The 27,089-nt window shown below is 37.5% G+C and overlaps 1 protein-coding gene across 3 annotated transcripts in view; it reads left to right on the plus strand.

The window, feature by feature from the left end:
* Positions 1-27,089, plus strand: part of LOC127697246 (contactin-associated protein like 5-3) — an 883,854-nt gene that overhangs the window by 466,439 nt on the left and 390,326 nt on the right. For all 3 annotated transcript variants that reach the window (XM_052200245.1, XM_052200246.1, XM_052200247.1), the window contains exon 11: positions 20,991-21,097. In XM_052200245.1, coding sequence (XP_052056205.1) covers positions 20,991-21,097 — 107 coding nt within the window. The remainder of the gene's footprint in view (positions 1-20,990; positions 21,098-27,089) is intronic.

Consider the following 27,089-nt stretch of genomic DNA (forward strand, 5'->3'; position numbering starts at 1 on the left):
TAATGACCAGCTAGAATGCCATGCTCAGCGACCTGTCCTCACCTGGCTAATTAGACCAATAAGGAATAATAAAAGTAAAAATGAAGAGGAGAGAGATGTAGTGGAGCTCTATTCCCCAATGCTCTCTTCAAAGGCCTTAATGAGGTTCAGGTTTAAATTGAAGGCAATTTAACTTCACAGCTGAGTACTGGTCAAGGTTTGGTTCTGGCAAAAACTGCAGTGTGTCTGTTAAATAGACTAATAAATTACAAATCTTTCAAGAGTAGATAAATTCTTCTTCCTTTCAACCAAGGCCTTTCCCCAAAAAGGCAATTCCTAGGAAAATTCCAATTTCTTTGGTTCCATTGTTTCTGGTAGCCAAAGAGAGTTACACTATTCTTAGAATATTTTAATTCCTTGCAGCACCATGTGTTGCTGAGTGGTTCAGTTTTCTTCCTCTCTTTCCCAAACCTCAGTGATATATCTGATCTAAAGCAAAAGGGGAAGAACTGGTCTTTACATCCTGTTTGAAAGAAATGAGTCAGTCCTTCCTAGAGATATCTGGGTTCTCTGCTCAGGTATACCAGTTGTGAAATGTAAATGATCAAGGCTGAAGTTTTTTCTTTCTTAACAGTCCATATGGTTAGCAAGAGAAAATAGGAATATGTTAAAGAGTTATCTAAGTTAACCATGAGAAGCAGTTTTCTCTCTTTCTCCAGAAGTTTCAAAAGGAAATATTTTTTAAAAGGATCAAGATAACTATAGCCTGGTCAGTAGATACCTGAAATTATGAAGTAACAACCAATTCACACATGCTCACTTTCTACAAGACTCTATAAAATTTTTATAAGGATTAGGATGTCACGTTTCTCTGAATTTTACAAACAATGAAACTGATATTCAGAAAAGCATAATTAATTTCAAATATTCATTGCATGGGATTTGAGCTGGCCTACTCTCTGAGTTCTGGGAAACAGGAATGCAGTATATCACATTTGCAAATGATTCCAAGATGTCCTTCACTGGAATACTCTGGCCAGCACCAGCCCCATCAAAACTGAGCTGATACTCTTCTCAATGTTGTAACAAAATGCATAACAAAGCCAACATAGGGAGCAAGGTTACGTTGTCGCTCATGGTATAAAGGCATACAGTCTGTCCTCATGGGAGAGTAAAGCAAAGGCAAGTGTCAACTTCTTACATTATATCCACAACCAGGAATCAGAAACTCTGAAGGTAGTAGGGCTGAGCTAGAAAACCTCAAGGCTCAGCCCAGGACCCTACACCTCCATGGATACTTTAAATGGTTCCAAAAACTTTCTCAATCTCCTAGAATCCAAATGTTCATATACATGAATCCACTGTAAACATTTACATCCAAGTCATAGTGGCCTCATTGTACCCAAGAACCAAAGGTGCATGGTAGTGGTAGAGACTATGGTAGTGACAGCTTTGAATCCATGGTGAAAAGTCCAGAGAGATTTTAAGTACTAGAAGAAAGTATAAAAACAGGGTAGTTGGAAGGAGGCAGGAGGGGCTTCCGGGCGGCCAGTGGGAGAGGTCAGTGTGCTCCTGTGAATCCAGCAGGCCCCAGCAGGAGCCTTCAGGCACCTACTTTGGGAACTGAACAGCCTGGGCCACAGCGCTCGGTTTCCAGGAAGTGCGGGGGACCTGGTGTGCGCCCAGAGGCAGTCTGGGAGCTCACAGCACAGCTCATTCCCCGTGGCACAAAGCTTAGGCTTCAGTACTGGGGCCTCTGGCAGTAGCCCTTGGACGTCTACACTACTGGATCCAGATCAGCCTGAGCAGCAACACCAAATCTCCAAGTCCGTGTGCTCTGGTGGATCCACCTGGCCCCAGCAGGCGCCTTCAGGTGTCTGCTTCAGGGTCTGAACAGCCTGGACAACAACACCCTGTCTCCAGGAAGTGCAGGAGGTAAGCTGTGCACCAGAGACCACCTGGGAAGGGGCAGCTTGCACTGGTGAGTCCAGCATTGACACCACCTAACACCAACTAACACCAGTGAAAACTAGATGGCAAAAGGCAGACACAGGAACGTCACTAACAGAAATCAAGGCAATATGACAACATCTGAACCCAATTCTCCTTTACCAGCATGTCCTGGATACCCCATCACACGAGTAAAACAAGATTTAGATTTAAAATCACTGGTCATGATGCTGGTACAGGAACACATGAAGGACATACTTAAAGAAATTCAGGAGAAAATGGATCAAAAGTTAGAAGCCCTTGCAAGGGAAACACAAAAATCATTGAAAGAAATCCAGGAGAATACAAAAGCCAATAATGAGAAAACACAAAAAAACACTTAAAGAAATACAGGAAAACTTTGGTCAATAGGCTGCGGTCATGAAAGAGGAAACACAAAATTTTCTTAAAGAATTACAGGAAAGCACAAACAAGCAAGTGAAGGAGCTAAACAAAACAATCCAGGATCTAAAATCAGAAGTAGAAACAACTAAGAAAACTCAAAGGGAGACAGCTTTGGAGATAGAAAGCCTTGGGAAGAAATTAGGGGACAGAGATGCAAATATCAACAACAGAATACAAGAGATAGAAGAAAGAATCTCAGACGCTGAAGATACCATAGAAACCATGGACTCAACAGTTAAAGAAAATGCAAAAAGCAAAAAGCTTGTAACCCAAAATATCCAGGAAATCCAGGACACAATGAGAAGACCAAACCTAAGGATTATAGGCATAGATGAGAGTGAAGATTTACAGCTTAAAGGGCCAGGAAATATCTTCAATAAAATTATGGAAGAAAACTTCCCTAACCTAAAGAGAGAGATGCCCATGAATATACAAGAAGCCTACAGAACTCCAAACAGACTGGACCAGAACAGAAATACTTCCCGTCACATAATAATCAAAACACCAAATGTTCTAAACAAAGAAAGAATATTAAAGGCAGTAAGAGAAAAAGGCCAAGTAACATATAAAGGAAGACCTATCAGAATCACAGCAGACTTTTCACATGAGACTATGAAGGCTAGAAGATCCTGGGCTGATCTCATGCAGACTCTAAGAGAACACAAATGCCAGCCAAAACTACTATATCCATCAAAACTCTCAATCACCGTAGATGGAGAAACTAAGATATTCCATGACAAAACCAAGTTTACCCAATATCTATCCACAAACCCAGCCCTACGAAGGATAATAGGAGGAAAACACCATTACAGGGAGGGAAACTTCACCCTGGAAAAAGCAAGATAGTAACCTTTCATCAAACCCAAAAGAAGTTAACCAATCAAATTTAAAAAATAATGTCAAAAATGACAGGAAGTAACAATCACTATTCCTTAATATCTCTTAACATCAATGGACTCAATGCCCCAATAAAAAGACATAGACTACCTGACTGGATATGTAAACAGGACCCTACATATTGCTGCTTACAGGAAACATACCTCAGGGTCAAAGACAAACACTACCTTAGAGTGAAAGGCTGGAAGACAATTTTACAAGCAAATGGTCCCAGGAAACAAGCTGGAGTAGCCATTTTAATATCAGATAAAATTGACTTTCAACCCAAAGTCATCAAAAGAGACCCTGAGGGACACTTCTTGCTGGTCAAAGGAAAAATACAACAAGAAGAACTCTCAATCCTGAACATCTATGCTCCAAATGCAAGGGCACACTCATTCGTAAAAGAAACTTTATTAAAGCTCAAAGCACACATTGCACCTAACACAATAATTGTGGGTGACTTCAACACTGCACATTCCTCAATGGACCGATCAGGAAAACAGAAACTAAACAGGGACATAATGAAATTAATTGAAGCCTTGGACCAATTAGATTTAACAGATATATATAGAACATTCTATCCTAAAACAAAAGAATATACCTTTTTCTCAGCACCTCATGGTACCTTCTCCAAAATCGACCATATAATTGGTCACAAGACAGACCTCAATTAATATAAGACGATCGAACTAATCCCATGCCTCCTATCAGATCACTATGGAGTAAAAGTGGTCTTCAATAGCAACAAAAACAACAGAAAACCCACATACACGTGGAAATTGAACAATATTCTACTCAATGATACCTTGGTCAAGGAAGAAATAAAGAAAGAAATTAAAGACTTTTTAGAGAACAATGAAAATGAAGACACAACATACCCAAATCTATGGGACACAATGAAAGCAGTGCTAAGAGGAAAACTCATAGCCCTGAGTGCCTCCAAAAAGAAAATGGAGAGAACATACATTACCAGCTTAATGACACACCTGAAAGCCCTGGAACAAAAAGAAGCTATTTCACCCAGGAGGAGTAGAAGGCAGGAAATCATCCAACTCAGGGCTGAAATCAATCAAGCAGAAACAAAGAGAAACATACAAAGAATCAACAAAACTAGGAGCTGGTTCTTTGAGAAAATCAACAAGATAGATAAACCCTTAGCCAGACTGATCAAAGGGCACAGAGAAAGTATCCAAATTAACAAACTTAGAAATGCAAAGGGAGATATAACAACGGAAACTGAGGAAATCCAAAAAATCATCAGATCCTACTACAAGAGCCTGTACTCAACACAACTGGAGAAACTGGAGGAAATGGACAATTTCCTCGACAGATACCAAATACCCAAATTAAATCAGGACCAAATAGATCATCTAAACAGTCCCATAATGCTTAAAGAAATTGAAGGAGTCATCGAAAGTCTTCCAATCAAAAACAGCACAGGACCAGATGGTTTCAGTTCAGAATTCTATCAGACCTTCAAAGAAGAGTTAACACCAATACTCTTCAAATTATTCCACAAAATAGAAACAGAAGGAACACTACCCAATTCCTTCTATGAAGCCACAATTACGCTGATACCAAAACCACACAAAGATCCAACAAAGAAAGAGAACTTCAGACCAATTTCCCTTATGAACATCGATGCAAAAATACTCAATAAAATTCTTGCCAACCGAATCCAAGAACACATCAAAACGATCATCCACCATGATCAAGTAGGCTTTATCCCGGGAATGCAGGGTTGGTTCAATATACAGAAATCCATCAATGCAATCCACTACATAAACAAACTCAAAGAAAAAAACCACATGGTCATTTCATTGGATGCTGAAAAAGCATTTGACAAAATTCAGCATCCTTTCATGCTTAAAGTCTTAGAAAGAACAGGAATTCAAGGCCCATACCTAAACATAGTAAAAGCAATATACAGCAAACCGTTAGCCAGCATCAAACTAAATGGAGAGAAACTTGAAGCAATCCCACTAAAATCAGGGAGTAGACAGGGATGCCCCCTTTCTCCTTATCTTTTTAATATTGTACTTGAGATACTAGCTCAGGCAGTTTGACAACATAAGGAGGTCCAAGGGATACAATTTGGAAAGGAAGAAGTCAAACTATCATTATTTGCAGATGACATGATCGTCTACCTAAGTGACCCAAAAAACTCCACTAGAGAACTCCTACAGCTGATAAACAACTTCAGCAAAGTGGGAGGCTATAAAATCAACTCAAGCAAATCAGTGGCCTTCCTATACTCAAAGGATAAGCAGGCTGAGAAAGAAATTAGGGAAATGACCCCCTTCACAATAGCCACAAATAGTATAAAATATCTTGGGTTGACTCTTACCAAACATGTGAAAGATCTGTATGAAAAGAACTTCAAGACTCTGAAGAAGGAAATGGAAGAAGACCTCAAAAAATGGGAAAACCTCCCATGCTCATGGATCGGTAGAATCAATATAGTTAAAATAGCCATTTTGCCAAAAGCAATATACAGATTCAATGCAATACCCATCAAAATCCCAACTCAATTCTTCACAGAGTTAGAAAGAGCAATTATCAAATTCATCTGGAACAACAAAAAACCCAGGATAGCTAAAACTATTCTCAGCAACAAAAGATAATCTGGGGAATCAGTATCCCTGACCTCAAGCAATACTACAGAGCAATAGTGTTAAAAACTGCACGGTATTGGTACAGTGACAGGCAGGAGGATCAATGGGACAGGATTGAAGATCCAGAAATGAACCCACACACCTATGGCCACTTGATCCTCGACAAAGAGGCTAAAAACATCCAATGGAAAAAAGATAGCCTTTTCAACAAATGGTGCTGGTTCAACTGGAGGTCAGCATGCAGAAGAATGCGAATTGATCCATCCTTGTCTCCTTGTATTAAGCTCAAATCCAAATGGATCAAGGACCTCCACATAAAGCCAGACACTCTGAAGTTAATAGAAAAGAAACTGGGGAAGACCATTGAGGACATCGGTACAGGGAGAAAGTTTCTGAACAGAACACCAATAGCATATGCTCTAAGAGCAAGAATTGACAAATGGGACCTCATAATATTACAAAGTTTCTGTAAGGCAAAGGACACCATCAAGAGGACAAATCGGCAACCAAAAATTGGGAAAAGATCTTCACCAATCCTACATTAGATAGAGGGCTAATATCCAATATTTATAAAGAACTCAATAAGTTAGACTCCAGAAAACCAAACAACCCTATTAAAAAATGGTGTACAGAGTTAAACAAAGAATTCTCACATGAAGAACATCGGATGGCGGAGAAGCATCTTAAAAAATGCTCAACTTCATTGTTCATTAGGGAAATGCAAATCAAAACAACCCTGAGATTTCACCTTACACCAGTCAGAATGGCTAAGATTAAAAATTCTGGAGATACCAGATGTTGGAGAGGGTGTGGAGAAAGAGGAACACTCCTCCACTGCTGGTGGGGTTGCAAATTGGTACAACCACTCTGGAAATCAGTCTGGCGGTTCCTCCGAAAACTGGGCACCTCACTTCCAGAAGATCCTGCTATACCACTCCTGGGCATATACCCAGATGATTCCCCACCATGTAATAAGACTACATGCTCTACTATGTTCATAGCAGCCCTATTTACAATTGCCAGATGCTGGAAAGAACCCAGGTATCCCTCAACAGAAGAGTGGATGTAAAAAATGTGGTATATCTACACAATGGAGTACTATTCAGCCATTAGAAACAATGAATTCATGAAATTCTTAGGCAAATGGATGGACCTAGAGAACATCATACTAAGTGAGGTAACCCAGACTCAAAAGATGAATCATGGTATGCACTCACTAATAAGCGGATATTAACCTAGAAACCTGGATTACCCAAAACATAATCTACACATCAAATGAGGTACAAGAAGAAAGGAAGAGTGGCCCCTGGTTCTGGAAAGACTCAATGAAGCAGTATTCAGCAAAACCAGAACGGGGAAGTGGGAAGGGGTGGGTGGGAGGACAGGGGGAGAGAAGGGGGCTAACGGGACTTTTTGGGAGTGGGGGGGCTAGGAAAGGGGAAATCATTTGAAATGTAAATAAAAAATATACCAAATTAAAAAAAAAACAAAAAAAATGATAAGTGTATGAAAAAAAACAAGGTAGTTATAAATATTTATTAAAAAAATGGGGCATGCTTTTTTTTTGTTTTGGTTTTTGTTTTATTTTGTTTTGTTTTTAAAGAAAGAGGACTCTTCCAAATAAAGAAGTGTGCCAAAGAGCTAGAAAAGAAAGAATAGTGGAAGCCCAATAGTCTGGGCCAGGAGCTTGTGACTGTTTCTGCCTCATTCTGGCACATCGCCCCAAGTCTTCCTATGTTCATCTGCTAGGGGATTTTCATGTTCATGATTCTTCCCCTGGAGGTATTCCTGGTGGTGGTATGTTTCCAATGTTTCCCTGTCATTTTTAAATATACTAATTTTTAAAAACATTTTTTTAATTTTGATGTATTGCATGAGAGTCTGTGTGTTATTAGTGTGTGTGTGTGTGTGTGTGTGTTTGTGTGTGTGTGACAACAGGAGTCAGAGTTACAAAATATCAGTAGCCTGATACGGGTGCTGGAAGCTGAACTAAGTTCTCTGACAGTCAAATGCATGGCCATAAATGCTGAGCTATGTCTCCCCTACTAATATGCTGATATTTATGCTTTTTTTCCTCCTCTTTTTACACATAGCTATCACAGTCAGGTTAGTACTAGATACTATAAGAAAATACTTTTTAAAAAAAACTAATAAACAAATAAATATAAAGTTCAAAGAATCTACATAATGAAATCTACAGGATACCTGTGAAGCCCAAGTATGAGTCTTCAAAGCTTTTTTTATTTTCATGAACATTATTTTTTATTGTGACAACACTGAAGCATTCAGGTTGAACCTGAGGCTCCACACAAAAAGGGAAAGGGTTCTACTATTTAGCTACTCTTTTTCTCTATTTTTCTTTTGAGACTAGATTTTATTACCTTTCCTCATATCTCAGCTTCCTTCCTCAGTAGCTGAAAAACAGTCCTTTATTAATGGGACATTATGATTTTATTCTCATTCACTAAACCCATTTTTTGTGTTAAATGATATTCTATGCCTATCTATAACAGATAAGAGTAGTACTTGAAGATTAAATTAACTATTTCTAAACTTAGTTGGTTATAAAACCAAGGTCTCTGTGAGTCAAGAGAGGCACATTATTCACTTGCATTGTGCTTGGCTCATCTGTCTTGCTTGCTGAATTCTAAAAAAAAAAAAAAAAAAAAAAAAAAAACATGGTGACTTGCAAAAATGAGTTACTTTCTATGTCTGTGTATCCCATTTGCCTCACTTTTCAGCATATATTTTCAATAAGACTGAGTTAGAAGCTTTACAACCATATCTGAATACTTCTTCAATTTAGACTAAGAATGGGTATATTCCTTGTAGATAAATGACATAGGATAGTCAGTGTTTCCATTATCAATAACATGGCATTATGTTGGCTTCATGGTCACCCCTTCCCTTGCCCTTGCTTCATTCTTATGGCATGCAAAGATCATGGATCAGGACAATGCTCCATACCCAGGTATATAGGGAGGAGACTGGGAAATATGTGAAGGTTTACCTTTACTTGTCAACATGTGGAAGCTCAATCAGAATCTGTGAGTCAGGACTTGTGAATGTGACACCATTCCAAATCTAAAGTATATGGACCAGTGATCCCAGCAGTCCACAGAGAAGGTAAGAGAGACTTACATGCAAAGCCTCCACAGTTTCCCTCAAACACAAAATGAGCATATTGTATAAAATATCTCACATTTGAAAATGCAATATTTTAGTTTAAGTTTCATGAAATAATAGAACTACTTACAAAAGGACAAAAACAATATAAAAGAGGAATAAATGTAAACTTATATTTTCTCCAAAATTTGACACAGCTTTTGTACCAGATAGAAATATAAGTGTAGGAAACATTTCAATATGGATTCTACTGTTTTAGGGTCTTATATTCATTCATTCCCTTGTTAGTATGATAGGAGACCCTGATAAAAGCAACATCAAGAAAACTAGGGTTTATTGTAACTCACAGCTTTAGGTTATCATCTATTCTAGGCTTCAGGTTAAAATGCCTGGACAAAACCACAACCACAGTCAAGGACAGAGAGAAACACATTCCCACCTACCATTTAGCTACCTTTCTCAACTCTTAAGTGATTTAGGGACCAATGCCAAGGAATGGTGTCAGCTGGTTTTAAGCTGTGTTTTCCTACATTAACTAACAAAATAAAGGCAATTCTCCACAGACATGCCTACAAGCCAACTTGAAAAATACAATTTCTCATTAAAATTCTTCTCTTGTGATTTTTTGGTTGTATTGACAACTAAAATTGACCATCTATGAATAGGTACTTCATTGTAAGCAGTTTCTAATTGTAAACATGTGTTCAAACGCTAAGCTTTTGCCTTTCATCTTTACTGATGTCCTAAAGTTTGTAATAGAAATCATTCTGGTACTATAAAGACCTCTATTGTCCAATCATTCCCAGTGAAACTTGTATTAGAAGGCTACTTCATACTCACCAAATACTTGAGGAATCAGTGTAAGATAGAAAGTCAATTGGGAGTCAGCATGTAGAAGAACGCAAACGGATCCATTCTTATCTCCCTGTACAAAGCACAACTCCAAGTGGATCAAGGACCTCCACATAAAACCAGATACATCGAAACTAATAGAAAATAAACTGGGGAAGAACCTGGAGCACAGGAGCACAAGGGAAAATTTCCTGAACAGAACACCAATAGCTTATGATCTAAGATCCTGAAATGACAAATGGGACCTCATAAAATTGTAAAGTTTTATGGCAATTTATAGGCGTAAACTCTATAAGGCAAAGGTCACTCTCAATAGGACAAAACAGCAACCAACATATTGGGAAAAGATATTTACCAATCTTTCATCTGATAAATGGCTAATTTCCAATATATGCAAGGAACACAAGAAGTTAGAAACCAGAGAAACATATAACATTATTAAAAATGGGATTCTGAGCTAAACAAATAATTCTCAACTGAGGAATACTGAATGACTGAGAAGCAACTAAAGAAATGTTCAATATCCTTAATCATCAGGGAAGTTAAAGTAAAACAACCCTGAGATTCTACCTCACATCAGTCAGAATGGCTTAGATTAAAAATTAGGGGACAGCAGATGCTGGAGAGGATGTGGAGAAAGAGGAACACTCCTCCTTTGCTGGTGGGAGTGCAAGCTGGTAAAACCATTCTGGAAACCAGTTCAGCAACTCCTCAGATAATTGGACTTAGTACTATCTGAGAACTCAGCTATACCACTCCTGGGCATATACCCATAAGATGTTTCAATATATAATAAGGACACATGCTCCACTATGCTCATAGCAGCCTTATTTATAATAGCCAGAAGTTTGAAAGAACCCAGATGTCCTTCAACAGAGGAATGGATACAGAAAATGTAGAACATTTACACAGTGGAGTACTACTCAACTATTAAAAACAATGAATTCATGAAATTCTAGATGAGCAAATGGATGGAGCTAGAAAATATCATCCTAAGTGAGGTAACCAATCACAAAAGACCACACATGGTATATACTCTCTGATAAGTGGATATTAGTCCAAAAGCTCATAATACCCAAGATACAACTCACAGACTACATAAAGCTCAAGAAGAAGGAAGACCAAAGTGTGCATACTTTGAACCTTATTGGAAGGTGGATCAAAATATCCATGGCTCACTGCCAACAAATAGAACGAGCAGAGGGTCCCCAATGGAGAAGCTAGAGAAAGGACCCAAGGAACTGAAGAAGCTTGTAGTCCTGCAGGAGAAACAACAATATGTACCAAACACTACACCCAGAGCTACAATGGGCTAAAATACCAACCAAAGAGTACACATGGAGGGACCCATGGCTCTAGCTGCATATGTAGCAGCAGATGAGCATTTCAGACATCAGTGAGAGTAGAGGCCATTGTTCTTGTGAAGGCTCGATTCCCCAGAATAGGGGAATGCAAGTCAGGAAATTGGAGGGAGGTAAGCAGGGGAAAGGGTTGACATAGGAGGTTTTAGGACAGGTAAAGCTGAGAGGTGATACCATCTGAAATATAAATAAAGCAAACATAAAAAAAGACTAAAGGAATTTTAAAACATTTAATTTCTCACTTAAACACATACCTTTGCATATTTCAAACCATATTTAAAGTACATTTTTTTACTTTCGAAAATTACAAATGTACTACATTAAAATAATGTGTATGTGATCAAAACAAAATTCAGAAAATTATTATTCAACTTCAGTGAACACCATGCTGCCCTACATTTTACTTTAGAGTCTATGTTAATTGTCTGAGACATATTAAATAGAAATTTAACAAGAATTAAACCAAGGATACATTTTCAAAAATTATAAATGGAAATAATTATTCAAATGTTTTCAAAGTGTGATTAGTATTTTGATATAAGGAAAAAGTCTTACTTATTATTTTGGAAAGGTGGTATTTATAGGAAGAAATCATTTCATATTTCTTGTTGCATATGAAGTATAAAGCAGGAAAATTGAAAACACTTTTAATAATTATTAAGCATATTGATTTGGTGACAGCTTAAAACCCTAAATAATGTTCCTCCTGATATTCACAGCTGAAGTTTACTCTTAACTCTTCTACAATCCTTTGAAAATATGTTTAAATAAAATGTAGAGTTGTTTTAAAAATTCAATAATTCTTATTCAGAATGTAATAGAAGTTTCTGTCTCTGAGAGACTCACTTGGGCCTTTATATGTTTCAGTAACATACTTTTTGTCACTAAATCTTAATATAATGTTCTGATTATTGGAATTTTGATTGTAAGTTCAGAATTTTTTAATAACCAGTTATATACATCAGGAGCATATGTAACTTGCTTAGCAAGGAAAGTGTGGACATGATGCTATCAGTGCCCTGGGGAAGAACCTGCCTCACACTGTTCACAGTAGGCCTCCAGAAAAGATTTTCAGAGAGCAGAGAGCCACACTAAATGGATATTGATCTACGTAGTGAACACTGAGAACTAGGTGGTGCATCATTTAATAGAACTCCAAAAGTTTTCTTTATTTTTGAGTATAAAGAATTCTTATGTGACTATTAAATGACCCACAATAATATTGTGTACAGTTTTAATACTGTTAACTTCAGCTTTAACAGCTTCTTTACATGATCTGCAATCACTTGTACAGTTGTTCAGAAAGCAAACAGCCTAATCAGTATTGTTTTTAATATGAGCTTTAACAATCAGAGTGAAACTATATCAACTCAGTAAAACACAAAAATGCTCAGCCACTTGAAAAAGAGTAACACTGAGGAATATATCAGAAACTGTCTTTGGTCATTGTAATTTAAATGTTTCATATTAGTAATGAAGCACACATAAAAATAAAACTGAAATTTGTCTTTCCAGTTTTAAGAATTTTATAGGATTAACTGTGCCTTATTACTTTTATATAATGCATAAGTGAGTATATTTTATTATTTTTATAATTTCATTGTTCTATTCAAGCCATTTTTATATTGCTAAACACCCCCTTGTATCAAAGATATAAATTTCATGTATGTGTCCATGCACATAAAGATATTTATATTTATATTTATATTTATTTATTTATATGTGTATGTGTATCTGTAAGTGTATGTGTATGTGTATATATATATATATATATATATATATATATATATAATGTATGTGAATGTGTATGTGTGTATATATATGTGTGTGAGTGTGTGTGTGTATATATATATATATATATATATATATATATATATTTGTGTGTGAATATGGTGGGTAAGTGTGTGTACCTGTTTGAAGAAGCCAAAGGAAAATGTTGGGTGTCATTTTATTCTATTTTGAGTACTCCCTGTAATTGGCACCTGGGTTTGGGAGATTAGTCTAGGGTTTCTGGGCTGCAAGACTCAATGATATACACATATCCACCTACTCAGTAGAGTGTTTGCCAACATGTCTCTAGTAGTTTGTTGTTTTAGGGAGTTTGGGGAATTTCTCTAGTTTTTAGTTTGTATGACAGTTCACCAAGTTATTGCTCTGTCTTCCAAAATTTATTTTTAGAAATCAAATCTGACACCATTGTTTACTATTACTAGAATATTGTCAATCTCAATGAAACTTCTCTCCTTTCTACTGTGCAGAGTATTGTCCTAGTAAGTACACGTGAAGTTCAGTTTGAAGAAGAACCTGTGGCACAGGAAGAGGGAGAAAGCTAGTATATAGGACTACCATCTGAATGCCAGTCTTAAGCATGAGACCTTACAGGCCTGGCTACTGGGCTGATGATTTGCCCTCATTTAATTTTACCCTTTTCATCTATAGAATGGAAAATAATGCTATTAAGCACAAATATCATTTGTGATTGTAGACATATGTCAAGATTTTATTCAGAGCTTATTGGTAACATAAGCCTCTCAAAAAGCTAATATTCATGATATCGGTAGACATATTTGGAGAAGGCTAGATAATAATACCTCAACTGGAGGTCAGCATGCAGAAGAATGCGAATTGATCCATCCTTGTCTCCTTGTACTAAGCTCAAATCCAAATGGATCAAGGACCTCCACATAAAGCCAGACACTCTGAAGCTAATAGAAAAGAAACTGGGGAAGACCCTTGAGGACATCGGTACAGGGAGAAAGTTTCTTAACAGAACACAAATAGTGTATGCTCTAAGAGCAAGAATTGACAAATGGGACCTCATAAAATTACAAAGTTTCTGTAAGGCAAAGGACACCATCAAGAGGACAAATCGGCAACCAACAAATTGGGAAAAGATCTTCACCAATCCTACATCAGATAGAGGACTAATATCCAATATATATAAAGAACTCAAGAAGTTAGACTCCAGAAAACCGAACAAACCTATTAAAAAATGGGGTACAGAGTTAAACAAAGAATTCTCACTTGAAGAACTTCGGATGGCGGAGAAGCATCTTAAAAAATGTTCAACTTCATTAGTCATTAGGGAAATGCAAATCAAAACAACCCTGAGATTTCATCTTACACCAGTCAGAATGGCTAAGATTAAAAATTCAGGAGACAGCAGGTGTTGGAGAGGGTGTGGAGAAAGAAAGAGGAACACTCCTCCACTGCTGGTGGGGCTGCAAATTGGTACAACCACTCTGGAAATCAGTCTGGCGGTTCCTCCGAAAACTGGGCACCTCACTTCCAGAAGATCCTGCTATACCTCTCCTGGGCATATACCCAGAGGATTCCCCACCAATTAATAAGGATACATGCTCTACTATGTTCATAGCAGCCCTATTTATAATTGCCAGATGCTGGAAAGAGCCCAGGTATCCCTCAACAGAAGAGTGGATGCCAAAAATGTGGTATATCTACACAATGGAGTACTATTCAGCCTTTAGAAACAATGAATTCATGAAATTCTTAGGCAAATGGATGGACCTAGAGAACATCATACTAAGTGAGGTAACCCAGACTCAAAAGGTGAATCCTGGTATGCACTCACTAATAAGTGGATATTAAACTAGAAAACTGGAATACCCAAAACATAATCCACACATCAAATGAGGTACAAGAAGAAAGGAGGAGTGGCCCCTGGTTCTGGAAAGACTCAGTGAAGCAGGAAGTGGGAAGGGGTGGGTGGGAGGACAGGGGAAGAGAAGGGGGCTTATGGGACTTTCAGGGAGTGAGGGGCTAGAAAAGGGGAAATCATTTGAAATGTAAGTAAATTATATCGAATAAAAAAAAGCTAATATTCATATCGGTAGACATATTTGGAGAAGGCTAGATAATAATAATAATAATAATAATAATAATAATAATAAATAATTACAATAATAAATTTAAATGAATTAGGATATTCAGGTTATCTATCCTTGATTATTTGGTTAAAGATGGTAAGGTTTAAAGTAAGATAAATAAGCAAACTGAATTTCATAGCATATTCTATTTTGTTATCAATGTGTGTGTGTGTGTATATAGATATAGATATAGATATCTATACATATATAAAATGTAGAATTAATACTTAATGAATGCTTTCCTATAGACTTAAGCACAAGGATTAAGAAAAAGAGAGTTATCAGAAAACAAAGTGAGAAACATCCAAAAAACAAGGGAGTGGTCTTCTCATAAAACAATGGTAGAAAATGAGACACACCCAAGTATGGTTGGATCATCCTTGGAAAGCCATGGAAAAAACATAAATTTTGTAGCAAAATTTATACAAAGTTTAAGTCGGCAGTTGTAGATATTTTCTCTAAAGAAGTTTCAGTTTCCCTAATACACAATTATTCTGATTCTGATCTACTGTGATGTAATTATTTATAAGTACTTAGGTAATGAAATTGTTTGAGTCCAACAGTCCAATTCAATTACCAGAGTAGTCAAAGCAGTTATTCTTTATATACCATTTACCAAGAAAATGAACTACTGAGTTGACTACAAGACAGTCTGATTGAGATGAAGTCCTCTCTTTCCAAATGACTCTGGCCTCTGGTAAGTTGAAAAGAAATTAATCAGTATTAAAGGTTACATGGCAGAGCCCGAGAAGCAGAGTATAACAATAGTGAGTTAGTCCAGTGTAGATGCACAAAGAAGGAACAGTCTTATGTGGTGCTATTCAGCAGGAAGCTATCAGGTAAGGCTGTGATTCAAGAAAAATACAACAATCATTATATAAGCTTGGACTACGCTGGTATGTAGTCACCCACTAATTTTGATCTATTACTTGGCAATATAATTTGTAAGGGAAGACAAAATTTTATATTACTTTTGGGAACCTTTCCAATTTATTAATAGACTGGAAGGCTACACTTCCCTGAAGTATGTTAAATCCTCTTGTTTTGATAACAGTTTCCCCAGACGTCACTCAAGCTAGTACTTTGCTATCCCAGTTGAACACAAGATACAAAGAGAGAGAGACAGAGACAGAGACAGAGAGAGACAGAGAGAAAGACAGAGAGAAATGGAGAAAGAGAGAAGCAGAGACAGAGACAGAGAGAGAAAGACAGCGAGAGAAAGATTCTGTGCAATGCAGACTAGGTTGAGATTCAAAAAACTATCACCTGTGACCAAGGTCTAACTAGCAGTAATTAACTGTAGGGATTAAAAACATGCTACTACCCCAAGATCTGCCTTACATTTTTAGGAAGGGTCTCTAACTGAACCAGAAACTTGCCCATTTGGCTAAACTGAATGTAAAACAAACAATAGAGATATTTTTTGTCCCCATATTCCTGACGCTGGCATTATAGGCAAGTGATATAATGTCATGCTTTTTATATCGAGTCATAGAGATTTAACTTCATGCTTTCATACGTGTGTGACAAAAACTTTTCTGACTGTGACATCTCTCTGATTCTAGATGTAAGAATATTGAGGAGCAGGTTAAAGAGAAGACTAGAAATTTTAGGATTATGGGGCTTCTTTAATAAGATAGATTTTTGTTGTGTGAAAATTTTAAAAACTAGAACAGGCATGTTCCTGCATTTGTGCATCTAACTCTCTGCCCTGGCAGCCTGGCTGGTAAAGCACTGGAGATTAATGGAGATTCACTGGCCAGTAGCACCCAAAATGTCTCCACCCAGCTCCTTAGGTTCCCAGTGGTAGGTCTCTACCATGTCAACCACATGATTCAAATCCCCCACAGCCTTTGTGGAGCACCTCAGGAAAACTCATGCTTTGCTTCCGTACCTTTCTGTCTTGAACCCAAACAAACTGCTGCATGAAGGACAATGCAACACAAACTTCATTCAGAAACAATGGTAACTCAGTCTCTGGATACAACAAATAAAACCTAATCTTGTAAGCCTTATTAAAATCTGATGCCCCTGGTGGCAGAACCTTGCAGATTGGCTATGATACAAGGAAACTCTAGCAACTACATCCCCTCTGCTATCCTGGTTCTAAACAAAAGTCAGTCTCTCCTGCTTCCTCTCTTCCTCTGTCCAAACCAGAAGTACTGCCTACTCACCCAGTGATTGGCTCCTTAATTCATTATGGGATTGGTTCACAAAAACAGTACCAAGCCTATCAACAAAAGATTTGTTCTTGCTTCATGAGCACAGATGTTGTTGACATTCGTGGTATTTCCAGTTAGCAAATTTCTTGATTTTACCATTACTCACAGTCCTATAAGCTTACAGTCCTCTGGTAAACTCTATAATATCATGACACTTTGAACAAAAGGGCCTATGTTGCATGTACCCATGAGTGCCCGGAAGCTGTTTGTCTTGCCCATCCTAGAATTACAATTACAGACACATATGATCATTTATTGGCTTTTTTTCTGGATTCTGGGACTCATTATCAGCTTCTCATGCTTGCACAGTTAGTGAAAGACCCCATCTCCCTGGACCCAGTTTTTAGTTGGAAGGATATTTTTGAGTTATCATATTCATCTTTTTATGGTTATTAATTTTCATGCCCTTTCATATTTAATGCTTTCTTTGTAATCTTTCTGTCATCTTGTTAAACACTTGTGAACTATGATCTTACACAGAGGCAAGGCATGGCATTGTGGCTGCCACGGTCATCAAGTTAGACATCATTGCATAAGCTTATCTAGGCTTTAGGCTAGTCAAGAAAGTGGATTCATTTATACAGAAAACCTGTCCACTGAGCAGCCACATCTGTCCAAAATGATTACAAAAATTGGGAAAGGAGCTATAGCACAGTGTGTGTGTGTGTGTGTGTGTGTGTGTGTGTGTGTGTGTGTGTTCACCTTTTTCAACTGTGCATGTAGAATGTGGAGGTCAGAGGTCTACATAGAATGTCTTCCTTCATAGATGCCCAATTTGTATTCAGAGATGCTAAAATGAGTAGAGTTTGTTTTCTAGCTATTCAGGTTATCCTGGCAATTTCCTCTCTCTCTCTCTCTCTCTCTCTCTCTCTCTCTCTCTCTCTCTCTCTCTCTCTCCTGGGTACAAATATGGTAAGTGGGCTGCCATGTTTGTAAGGAATATTATATGTATTCCAGTGATAACAGATTCTATTCCTCATACTTGTGCAGCCAGTGCTTTACTCAGAGAACCATGTCTCCAAACCTTATCCTGACAATGAAAATTGATAGCCTTATGCCTGACACTGCCAATTTCCACACAGCATTTGTTCCCCTTTATATCAATATGACACTCCCTTTCTGTGTTTGGTTTTAAAATATTCAGATTATGAAAAACAGATCAGAAAAGAAGCAAAACAACAGTTTCAATAAACTGATAAAAGAATCTGGAAATAATATTCATGAAACCACATATTTAAATGAGAAAGTTAGGCCTGTAAATCTAGTTTCAAGTATCTGTATTGAGATAACCTTTTTTATCTCTGTGTACTGGTCCCAAATGAACCTTGCTGTAAGGTAGCCCTTCATGATCTCACTTATGTTTTTGTTTTTTTCTAAGAGTATTTGATTTTTTCATTTTCCAAATATGGTTTTGCTTTACAAGAAAAATATCATTTATTCTTTCAGAGGCCTCAAAGTAGACAAGTGATTTTGTAGCCTCCATTTTTTAATGTCAAATTTAGTTCATTAACATTAGTGCATGGTCTTTTGGAGGTATATTAAGGATGTGTTCAAAGGGCTGGTATAATGACAACTTACCCAAGCCTTCTCTTTCCATATCCTACTGGACTTGAGAATATTAGACTAAAAACATTATAATGTATATGCTACAAGAAAAAAAAAACATTTTTTTAATGATAGAATGCTATAGTATATGTGCACTTACATGTACTTGTTTAATGTTGATGTATGTACAGATACACTTGTGAAGAACTGTGTGTGTGGAGGCCAGAGTATGGGCTTGGGTATTGCTCCACAGGCATCATTCATCTTGATTATGAAACAAGTTCTCTCACTGGTCTGGAACTCAGAAAATCGGCTAGATTGGATAGTCAATTACTAGAGAGGATTTGACTGTCTCTGCCTCCTTAGTTCTGGAATTACAAGTGTATACCATTATATATGTGAATTTTGGGTGATTGAGGCCAGGCCCTCATGTTTGTGAGGACAATATTTTACTGATTAAGGTATTTTCTTCTATGACCTATAAGGCTTTCCTAGTAAATGCTAAGTTCCAGTGGGTTTAAACTAACAGAGTCTCAAATCCAACCAATAAGAGTGAAACATGTATTCTCCTGAAAAATTCTTGGTTTATAACACAGACTGCAACACACAGTATGGAAAGTACTCAGAAATCCTGGGAGAACAGGCAGGATTTTGGAAACAGAAACAAAAGAAATACACAGATGTCATCAGGGCTCTTCCAACTCTGTGCTGCATGCTGCAGTTTGCCAGAACGTTTTCGCACCTTCTTTTATTCTTCATATATATAAGGTCATGAACACAACAGATGTTGGGATTTTTTTCCATAGTGTAAAGCACTAAATTTAGGCTATTTGCAGTGTTCTTGACATCATACTTGGCAGTCATAAAAAGGGCATTGCTTACTTTCTATCGGTTATTAAAGCAATAAATGATTTTATTGAGGCAATAGGTGGCTCAGATGATAAAGAAGGTTACTGTCAAGGTTGACAACCTGGGCTCAATTCCAGAGACCACTTGGTTGAAGGAGAGAATAGATTCCCTCAAGTTGTCCTCTGACCTACATGGCTTTCACATGGTGGGAGTCCCCTTCCACCACATTTACACATGCTCAATGAATAAATACATGAATAAATGGAAATGAAAATTTAAAAATAAATACTTTCTTGGCTGCCAGGAAAGATTATGTGATAACTGAGGCCTCATTGAGTCAGTATGAGGGCAGACACAGTAAAAGGGGATAAGTTACATTGCCTCAGGGGATTCTTGAACAAAATGAGCTAAGGAGAAGAGATGATCAGAAGTTGAGATAGAAAGTTGACTCAGCTACATGATGGCTCGCAATCATCTGTACTTTCACTTCTGGAGAATCTAAGACCTTTTTAGGCCTCCTTCAACATCAATTGCACACATATGCAGTATCTATCAACATGTAGACAAGCTCTCCCACCCACAATATGAGAAAAAATACATAATAAAGAATTTTCAAAAACAAAGCAATGGGATAATACCAAAGAGGAAAAGTATGCTGGTGGATGATGTTCAAAGCAGTGCTACTCCACAGGCTGCGTGAGGAATCGGTGGAGGTGGGTGGGAAGCAGAGAGGGCAAGTACTTTACTGGATTTGGATAGAAGAACACCATGCTAGTGAAGGTCTTTGAGATGGTTTTGATACTTCCTGCAAAGGTAGAATTAATTGCCTTGTATGTTATTTGAGGAACATTAATCTTTAAAACATGTTCTGTTTCTGTGTATTAAGATAGTTTCCTGGCCATAGCAAAAAATACAATACAGGCAGTATCTGCAAGATTGCAACTTTTTTCATTGGTTTTAAGAAGCCATAGGTCATTTCAATATAAAATTACAACCCATTACACTCTCTTCTACAAAAAGCATACCAATTATAGAATATTCTCATTTCTATTCTTCTCTCTGTATATTAACATTTAAGCTTTAACTTAAAGGTAGAATTCAACTCTGATTTCCCACTACCCAGCAGTATAACTACATCTGTATGGTTTTCATGTCATTCATCTCTGACACTTATAAGATATTAACAAACCTGTTTCCTGTTGCTGGCGGTAGTTTTTTTTCCCCCCTTTCTTTTCTGTTCCAATCATTTTGACTTACGAGTTTTGAAATACTTCCCATTAGGTGTTTGCCAAACTACTGTGAACATGGAGGACACTGTGCCCAGACCTGGTCTACCTTCTACTGCAACTGCAATGACACTGGTTACACGGGAGCTACCTGCCATGACTGTGAGTACACAAGTGTATGGGCAAAACTTCTGGAATGCAGTGTAGGGACACTTATTCAGCATTTTGTTTATTCTTTTAGCATGAATTATCCAATCAGACATAATATGTCACATATTGAAGCAGGCAGGGAATTCGCTTGGACAAATATATATCTTTATGGGGTTTATGAGAATAGGACAAACAGAGAAGTTGGGTATGTGCTATAATGAAAGAGAAAATGGTGCCATGTGTACATAGGAGTGCTATGCAACAAATGGCATTGTCTTAATAGCTTATGTTGTATAGTTACAGGTAATGCATCTCTATCACTGGTCCAAGTGACAAGTGGAGTGCAGTCTGTCTTAGTTATTTTCTTCTTGCTATAATAAAAGTACTCTGACCAAATCAACTTAAGAGAGAAAGGGTTTATTTGGGTTTAATGTTCTAAAAGCATGGTGAATCATGATGGAGGAAGAAATGGCAACTGGATGAGGAAGTCATGATAGAAAGAACAGAAATAGTCACAAATCACTATATATTCACACTCAGGTAAAAGAGAATAAATAGAAAATGGCATAAAACTATACAGCTTCAAGCCCTACCTTAGGTGATACATTTCTTCCAGTGAGTTTCCACCAACTAAAGATTCTGCAACCTGAACAAAGAGCATCACAAGCCAAAGACCAAGTGTTCAAACATGAACTTACTGGAGACACTTCACATTCAACTTACAATATGGCTATACCATGAAGTCACTTTCACATTGGCAGGCCTTCTTCCTTTTTGTCCTTATTTTGGCAAAGGTCTCATTATCTGAATAATGTTAAAGTCAAGTGAAGGAAATACATGATAAAGTAACCAAGGCTCTGCTTTATCCAAAATCTTCTACTGAAAAAGTGGAGGAGGGTTACTTCTGCTCATATTCACTTGTCCAGAAATTGCCTCACTGTTATTTCTTTCTTTTTTTTTTATTTGATATATTTTTTACTTATATTTCGGGTGATTTCCCTTTCCTGGATCCCTCCATCCCCGAAAGTCCCATAAGACCTCTTCCTTCTCCCTGTTCCCCAATCCAACCCTTCCCACTTCCCTGTTCTGGTATTACCCTACAGTGCTGCACTGAGCTTTTCCAGGGCCTGGGGCCACTCCTTTCTTCTTCTTGGGCACCATTTGATATGTGCATTGTGTCTTGGGTATTCCAAGCTTCTAGGCTAATATCCATTTATCAGTGAGTGCATACCATGAGTGTTCTTTTGAGACTGGGTTACCTCACTTAGGATGATGTTCTCCAGTTCCATCAATTTGTCTAAGAATTTCATGAATTCCTTGTTTCTAATGGCTTAATAGTACTCCATTGTGTGTATATACCACATTTTCTCTATCCATTCCTCTGTTGAAGAACATCTGGGCTTTTTCCAGCTTCTGGCTATTATAAATAGGGATGCTATGAACATAGTGAAGAATGTATCCTTATTACATGCTGGGGAATCCTCTGGGTATATGCCCAGGAGTGGTATAGCGTGGTCTTCTGGAAGTATCATTCCCAGTTTTCTGAGGAACTACCAGACTGACTTCCAGAGTGGTAGTAGCAGCTTGCAACCCCACCAGCAGTGGAAGAGTGTTCCTCATTCTTCACATCCTCGCTAGCACTTGTTTTCTCCTGACTTTTTGATCTTAGCCACTCTGACTGGTGTGTGGTGAAATCTCAGGGTTGTTTTGATTTGCATTTCCCTGATGACTAGGGATGTTGAACATTTCTTTAGATGCTTCTCAGCCATTCGATATTCCTCAGGTAAAAAAATTGTTGTCTAGCTCTATACCCCATTTTTAAGGGGGATATTTGGCTCTCTGGAGTCTACCTTCTTGAGTTCTTTGTATATCTTGGATATAAGCCCTCTATCAGATGTAGGGTTGGTAAAGATCTTTTTTCCGTTTTGTTGGTTGCCATTTTGTCCTTCTGACAATGTCCTTTGCCTTACAAAACTTTGCAGCTTTATGAGGTCCCATTTGCCAATTCTTGATATTGGAGCATAAGCTATTGGTGTTCTGTTGAGGAAATTTTCCCCTGTGCCTATGTTCTCAAGGTCTTCCCCAGTTTCTTTTCTATTAGTTTCACTGTGGCTGGTCTTATGCTGAGGTTGTTGATCCACTTGGACTTGAGCTTAGTACAAGGAGATAAGAATGGATCAATTTCTCCACATCCTTGCTAACACCTGCTTTCTCCAGAGTTTTTGATCTTAGCCATTCTGATGGTGTAAGGTGAAATCTCAGGGTTGTTTTGATTTGCATTTCCCTAATGACTAATGATGTTGAGCACTTCTTAAGGTGCCTCTCGGCCATCTGAATTTCTTCAGGTGAAAATTCTTTGTTTAGATCTGTACCTCATATTTTAATAGGGTTATTTGTTTCCCTGGGGTCTAACTTCTTGAGTTCTTTGTTTATATTGGATATTAGCCCTCTATCAGATGTAGGGTTGGTGAATATCCTTTCCCAATTTGTTGGTTGCCATTTTGTCCATGAACAGTGCCCTTTGCCTTACAGAAACTTTGTAATTTTATGAGGTCCCATTTGTCAATTCTTGATCTTAGAGCATAAGCTATTGGTGTTCTGTTCAGGAACTTTTTCCCTGTACCAATGTCCTCAAGGGTTTTCACTGGTGGGGATGTAAGATGGTACAACCACTTTGGACATCAGTCTGGTGGTTCCCCAGAAAACCGGACATGACACTTCCGTAGGACCCTGCTATACCTCTCCTGGGCATATACCCAATGGATTCCCTGACATGCAATAAAGACACATGCTTCATTATGTTCATAGCAGCCTTATTTATAATAGCCAGAAGCTGGAAAGAATACAGATGTCCCTCAAAGGAGGAATGGATACAGAAACTGTGGTATATTTACACAATGGAATACTACTCAGCAATTAGAAACAATGAATTCACAAATTCTTAGGCAAATGGTTTGATCTGGAAAATATCATCCTAAGTGAGGTAACCCAATCACAAAAGAATACACATGGAATGCAATCTCTGATAAGTGGATAATAATTAGCCCAGAAGCTCTGAATAACCAAGGCACAAATCACATAACAAATGACTCCCATGAAGAAGTATGGAGAGGGTCCTGATCCTGGAAAGGATTAATCTAGTGTTGGAGGAGAATATAAGGACAGAGAAAAAGGAGGGAGGTGATTGGAGAATGGGTGGAGAGAAGAAGGTTATGGGACATATGGGGGGGGGATTGGGAAAGGGATAATCATTTGGAATGTAAACAAAGAATATAGAAAATAAAAATATTAAAAAAAAGAAAGGATCAATTTGCATTCTTTTGCATGCTGACCTCCAGTTGAATCAGCACCATTTGTTAAAGAGGCAATCTTTTTTTTCACTGGATGTTTTCCCCTCCTTTATCAAAGATAAAGTGACCATAATTCTGCAGGTTCATTTGCAGATCTTCAATTCCATTTCATTGATCTACTTGCCTGTCACTGTACCATACCAGGCAGTTTTTAACACAATGGCTCTGTAGTACTGCTTGAGATCAGGGATACTGATTTACCCAGAAGTTCTTTTACTGTTGAGAAAATTTTAGCTATCCTGGGTTTTTTGTTATTCCAGATGAATTTGAGAATTCCTCTTTTTAAGTCTATGAAGAATTGAATTGGGATTTTGATGGGGATTGCATTGAATCTGTCGATTGCTTTTGACAAGATGGCCATTTTTACTATATTAATCCTGCCAATCCATTAGCAAGGAAAATTTTTCCATCTTCTGAGGTCTTCTTTAATTTCTTTCTTCAAAGACTTGGAAGTTCCTGTCATACAAATATTTCACTTGTTTGGTTAGCATCACACCAAGATACTTTATATTGTTTGTGGCTATTGTGAAGGGTGTCATTTCCCTAATTTCTTTCTCAGTCTGTTTATCCTTTGAGTATAGGAAGGCTACTGATTTGCTTGAGTTAATTTTATAACCAGCCACCTTGCTGAAGTTGTTTATTAGCTGTAGGAGTTCTCTGGTTGAGTTTTTCGGGTCACACAAGTATACTATCATATTACCTGCAAATAGTAATAGTTTGATTGCTTCCTTTCCAATTTGTATCCCTTTGACCTCCTTGTTTTGTCTAATTGCTCTAGAAAGAAATTCAAGTACGATATTGAATAAATTTGAAGAAAGAGGGCAGCCTTGTCTAGTCCCTGATTTTAGTGTGACTGCTTTTCTCTCGATTTAGTTTGATGTTGACAACTGTTTTGCTGTAGATTGCTTTTATTATGTTTAGGTATGGGCTTTGAATTCCTGTTCTTTCCAAAACATTTAACATGAACAGATGCTGAATTTTATTAACTACTTTTTCAGCGGGTAATGAAATGATCATGTAGTTTTTTTCTTTGAGTTTCTTTATGATTTCTGTATATTGAAACATCTCTGTATCCCTGGGATGAAGCCTACTTGATCATGGTGAATGATTGTCTTGATGTGGTTTTGGATTCAGTTGGCAATAATTTTATTTAGGATTTTTGTATTGATATTCATAAGGGAAATTGGTCTAAGGTTCTCTTTTTTTTGCTGGATCTTTGTGTGGTTTTGGTATCAGCAAAATTGTGGCTTCATAGAACGAGCTGGGAAATGTTCCTTCTGTTTCTATCTTGTGGAACAGTTTGAAGAGTATTAGCATTAGGTCTCCTTTGAATGTCTGATAGAATTCTGCACTAACGCTATCTGGTCCTGTGTTTTTTGTTGGGTCCATTTAGATGTTTTATCTGATCCTGATTAAATTTTGGTAATTGGTATCTGTCTAGGAATTTGTCCATTTCATCCAGATTTTTCAGTTTTCTTGAATATAGGCTTTTGTAGTAGGATATGATAACTTTTTGGATTTCCTCAGTTTCTGTTGTTGTACCATCGTTTTCATTTCTGATTTTGTTAATTTGTGTGCTGTCTCTGTGTCCTCTGGTTAATCTGGATAGAGGTTTATCTATCTTGTTGATTTTCTCAAAGACCCAGCTCCTACTTTTGTTGATTCTTTGTATAGTTCTTTTTGTTTCAACTTGGTTGATTTCAGCCCTGAGTTTCAGGATTTCCTGCATTGTATTCCTCTTGGGTGTTTTAGCTTCTTTTTGTTCTAAAGCTTTCAGGTGTTCTGTTAATCTCTTAGTGTATGCTCTCTCCAGCTTCTTTTTGTAGTCACTCAGAGCTATAAGTTTTCCTCTTAGCACTGATTTCATTGTGTCCCATAAATTTGGATATATTGTGCCTTCATTTTCAATAAGTTCTAAAAAGTCTGTGATTTCTTTCCTTATTTCTTCCTTGACAATGGTATCATTGAGTAGAGAATTGTTAAGCTTCCATGTGTATGTGGACTTTTTGTTGTTTTTGTTGCTATTGAAGATGACCCTTAGTCCATTGTGATCTGATAGGAGGCATGGAATTATTTCTATCATCTTATATCTGCTTAGGTCTGTTTTGTGACCAATTATATGGTCAATTTTGTAGAAGGTACCATGCAGTGCTGAGAAGAAGGTATATCCTTTTGATTTAGGATGAAATGTTCTATAGATATCTATTAAGTCCATTTGGTCCAAAACTTCTGTTATTTTCACTGTGACTCTGTTTAGTTTGAGTTTCCTTGATCTGTCCATTGGAGAGAGTGGGGTGTTTAAGTCCCCCACAATTATATTGTGGGGTGCAATGTATGCTTTGAGCTTTGGCAAGGTTTCCATTACGAATGCAGGTGCCCTTGTATTTGGTGCATAGCTGCTCAAAATTGAGAGTTCTTCCTGGTAGATTTTTCCTTTGATGAGTATAAAGTGGCCTTCTGTATATTTTTTGATGACTTTGAAAGTCTACTTTATCTGATATTAGAATGGCTACTCCAGCTTGTTTCCTGGGACCATTTGCTTGGAGAACTGTTTTCCAGTCTTTTACTCTTAGGTAGTGTTTATCTTTGACACTGATATACATTTCCTGTATGCATCAAATTGTTGGGTCTTGTTTATGAATCCAGTCTGTTAG

The sequence above is a fragment of the Apodemus sylvaticus genome, chromosome 12 (genome assembly GCF_947179515.1).
Source record: "Apodemus sylvaticus chromosome 12, mApoSyl1.1, whole genome shotgun sequence".
NCBI lineage: Eukaryota > Metazoa > Chordata > Mammalia > Rodentia > Muridae > Apodemus > Apodemus sylvaticus.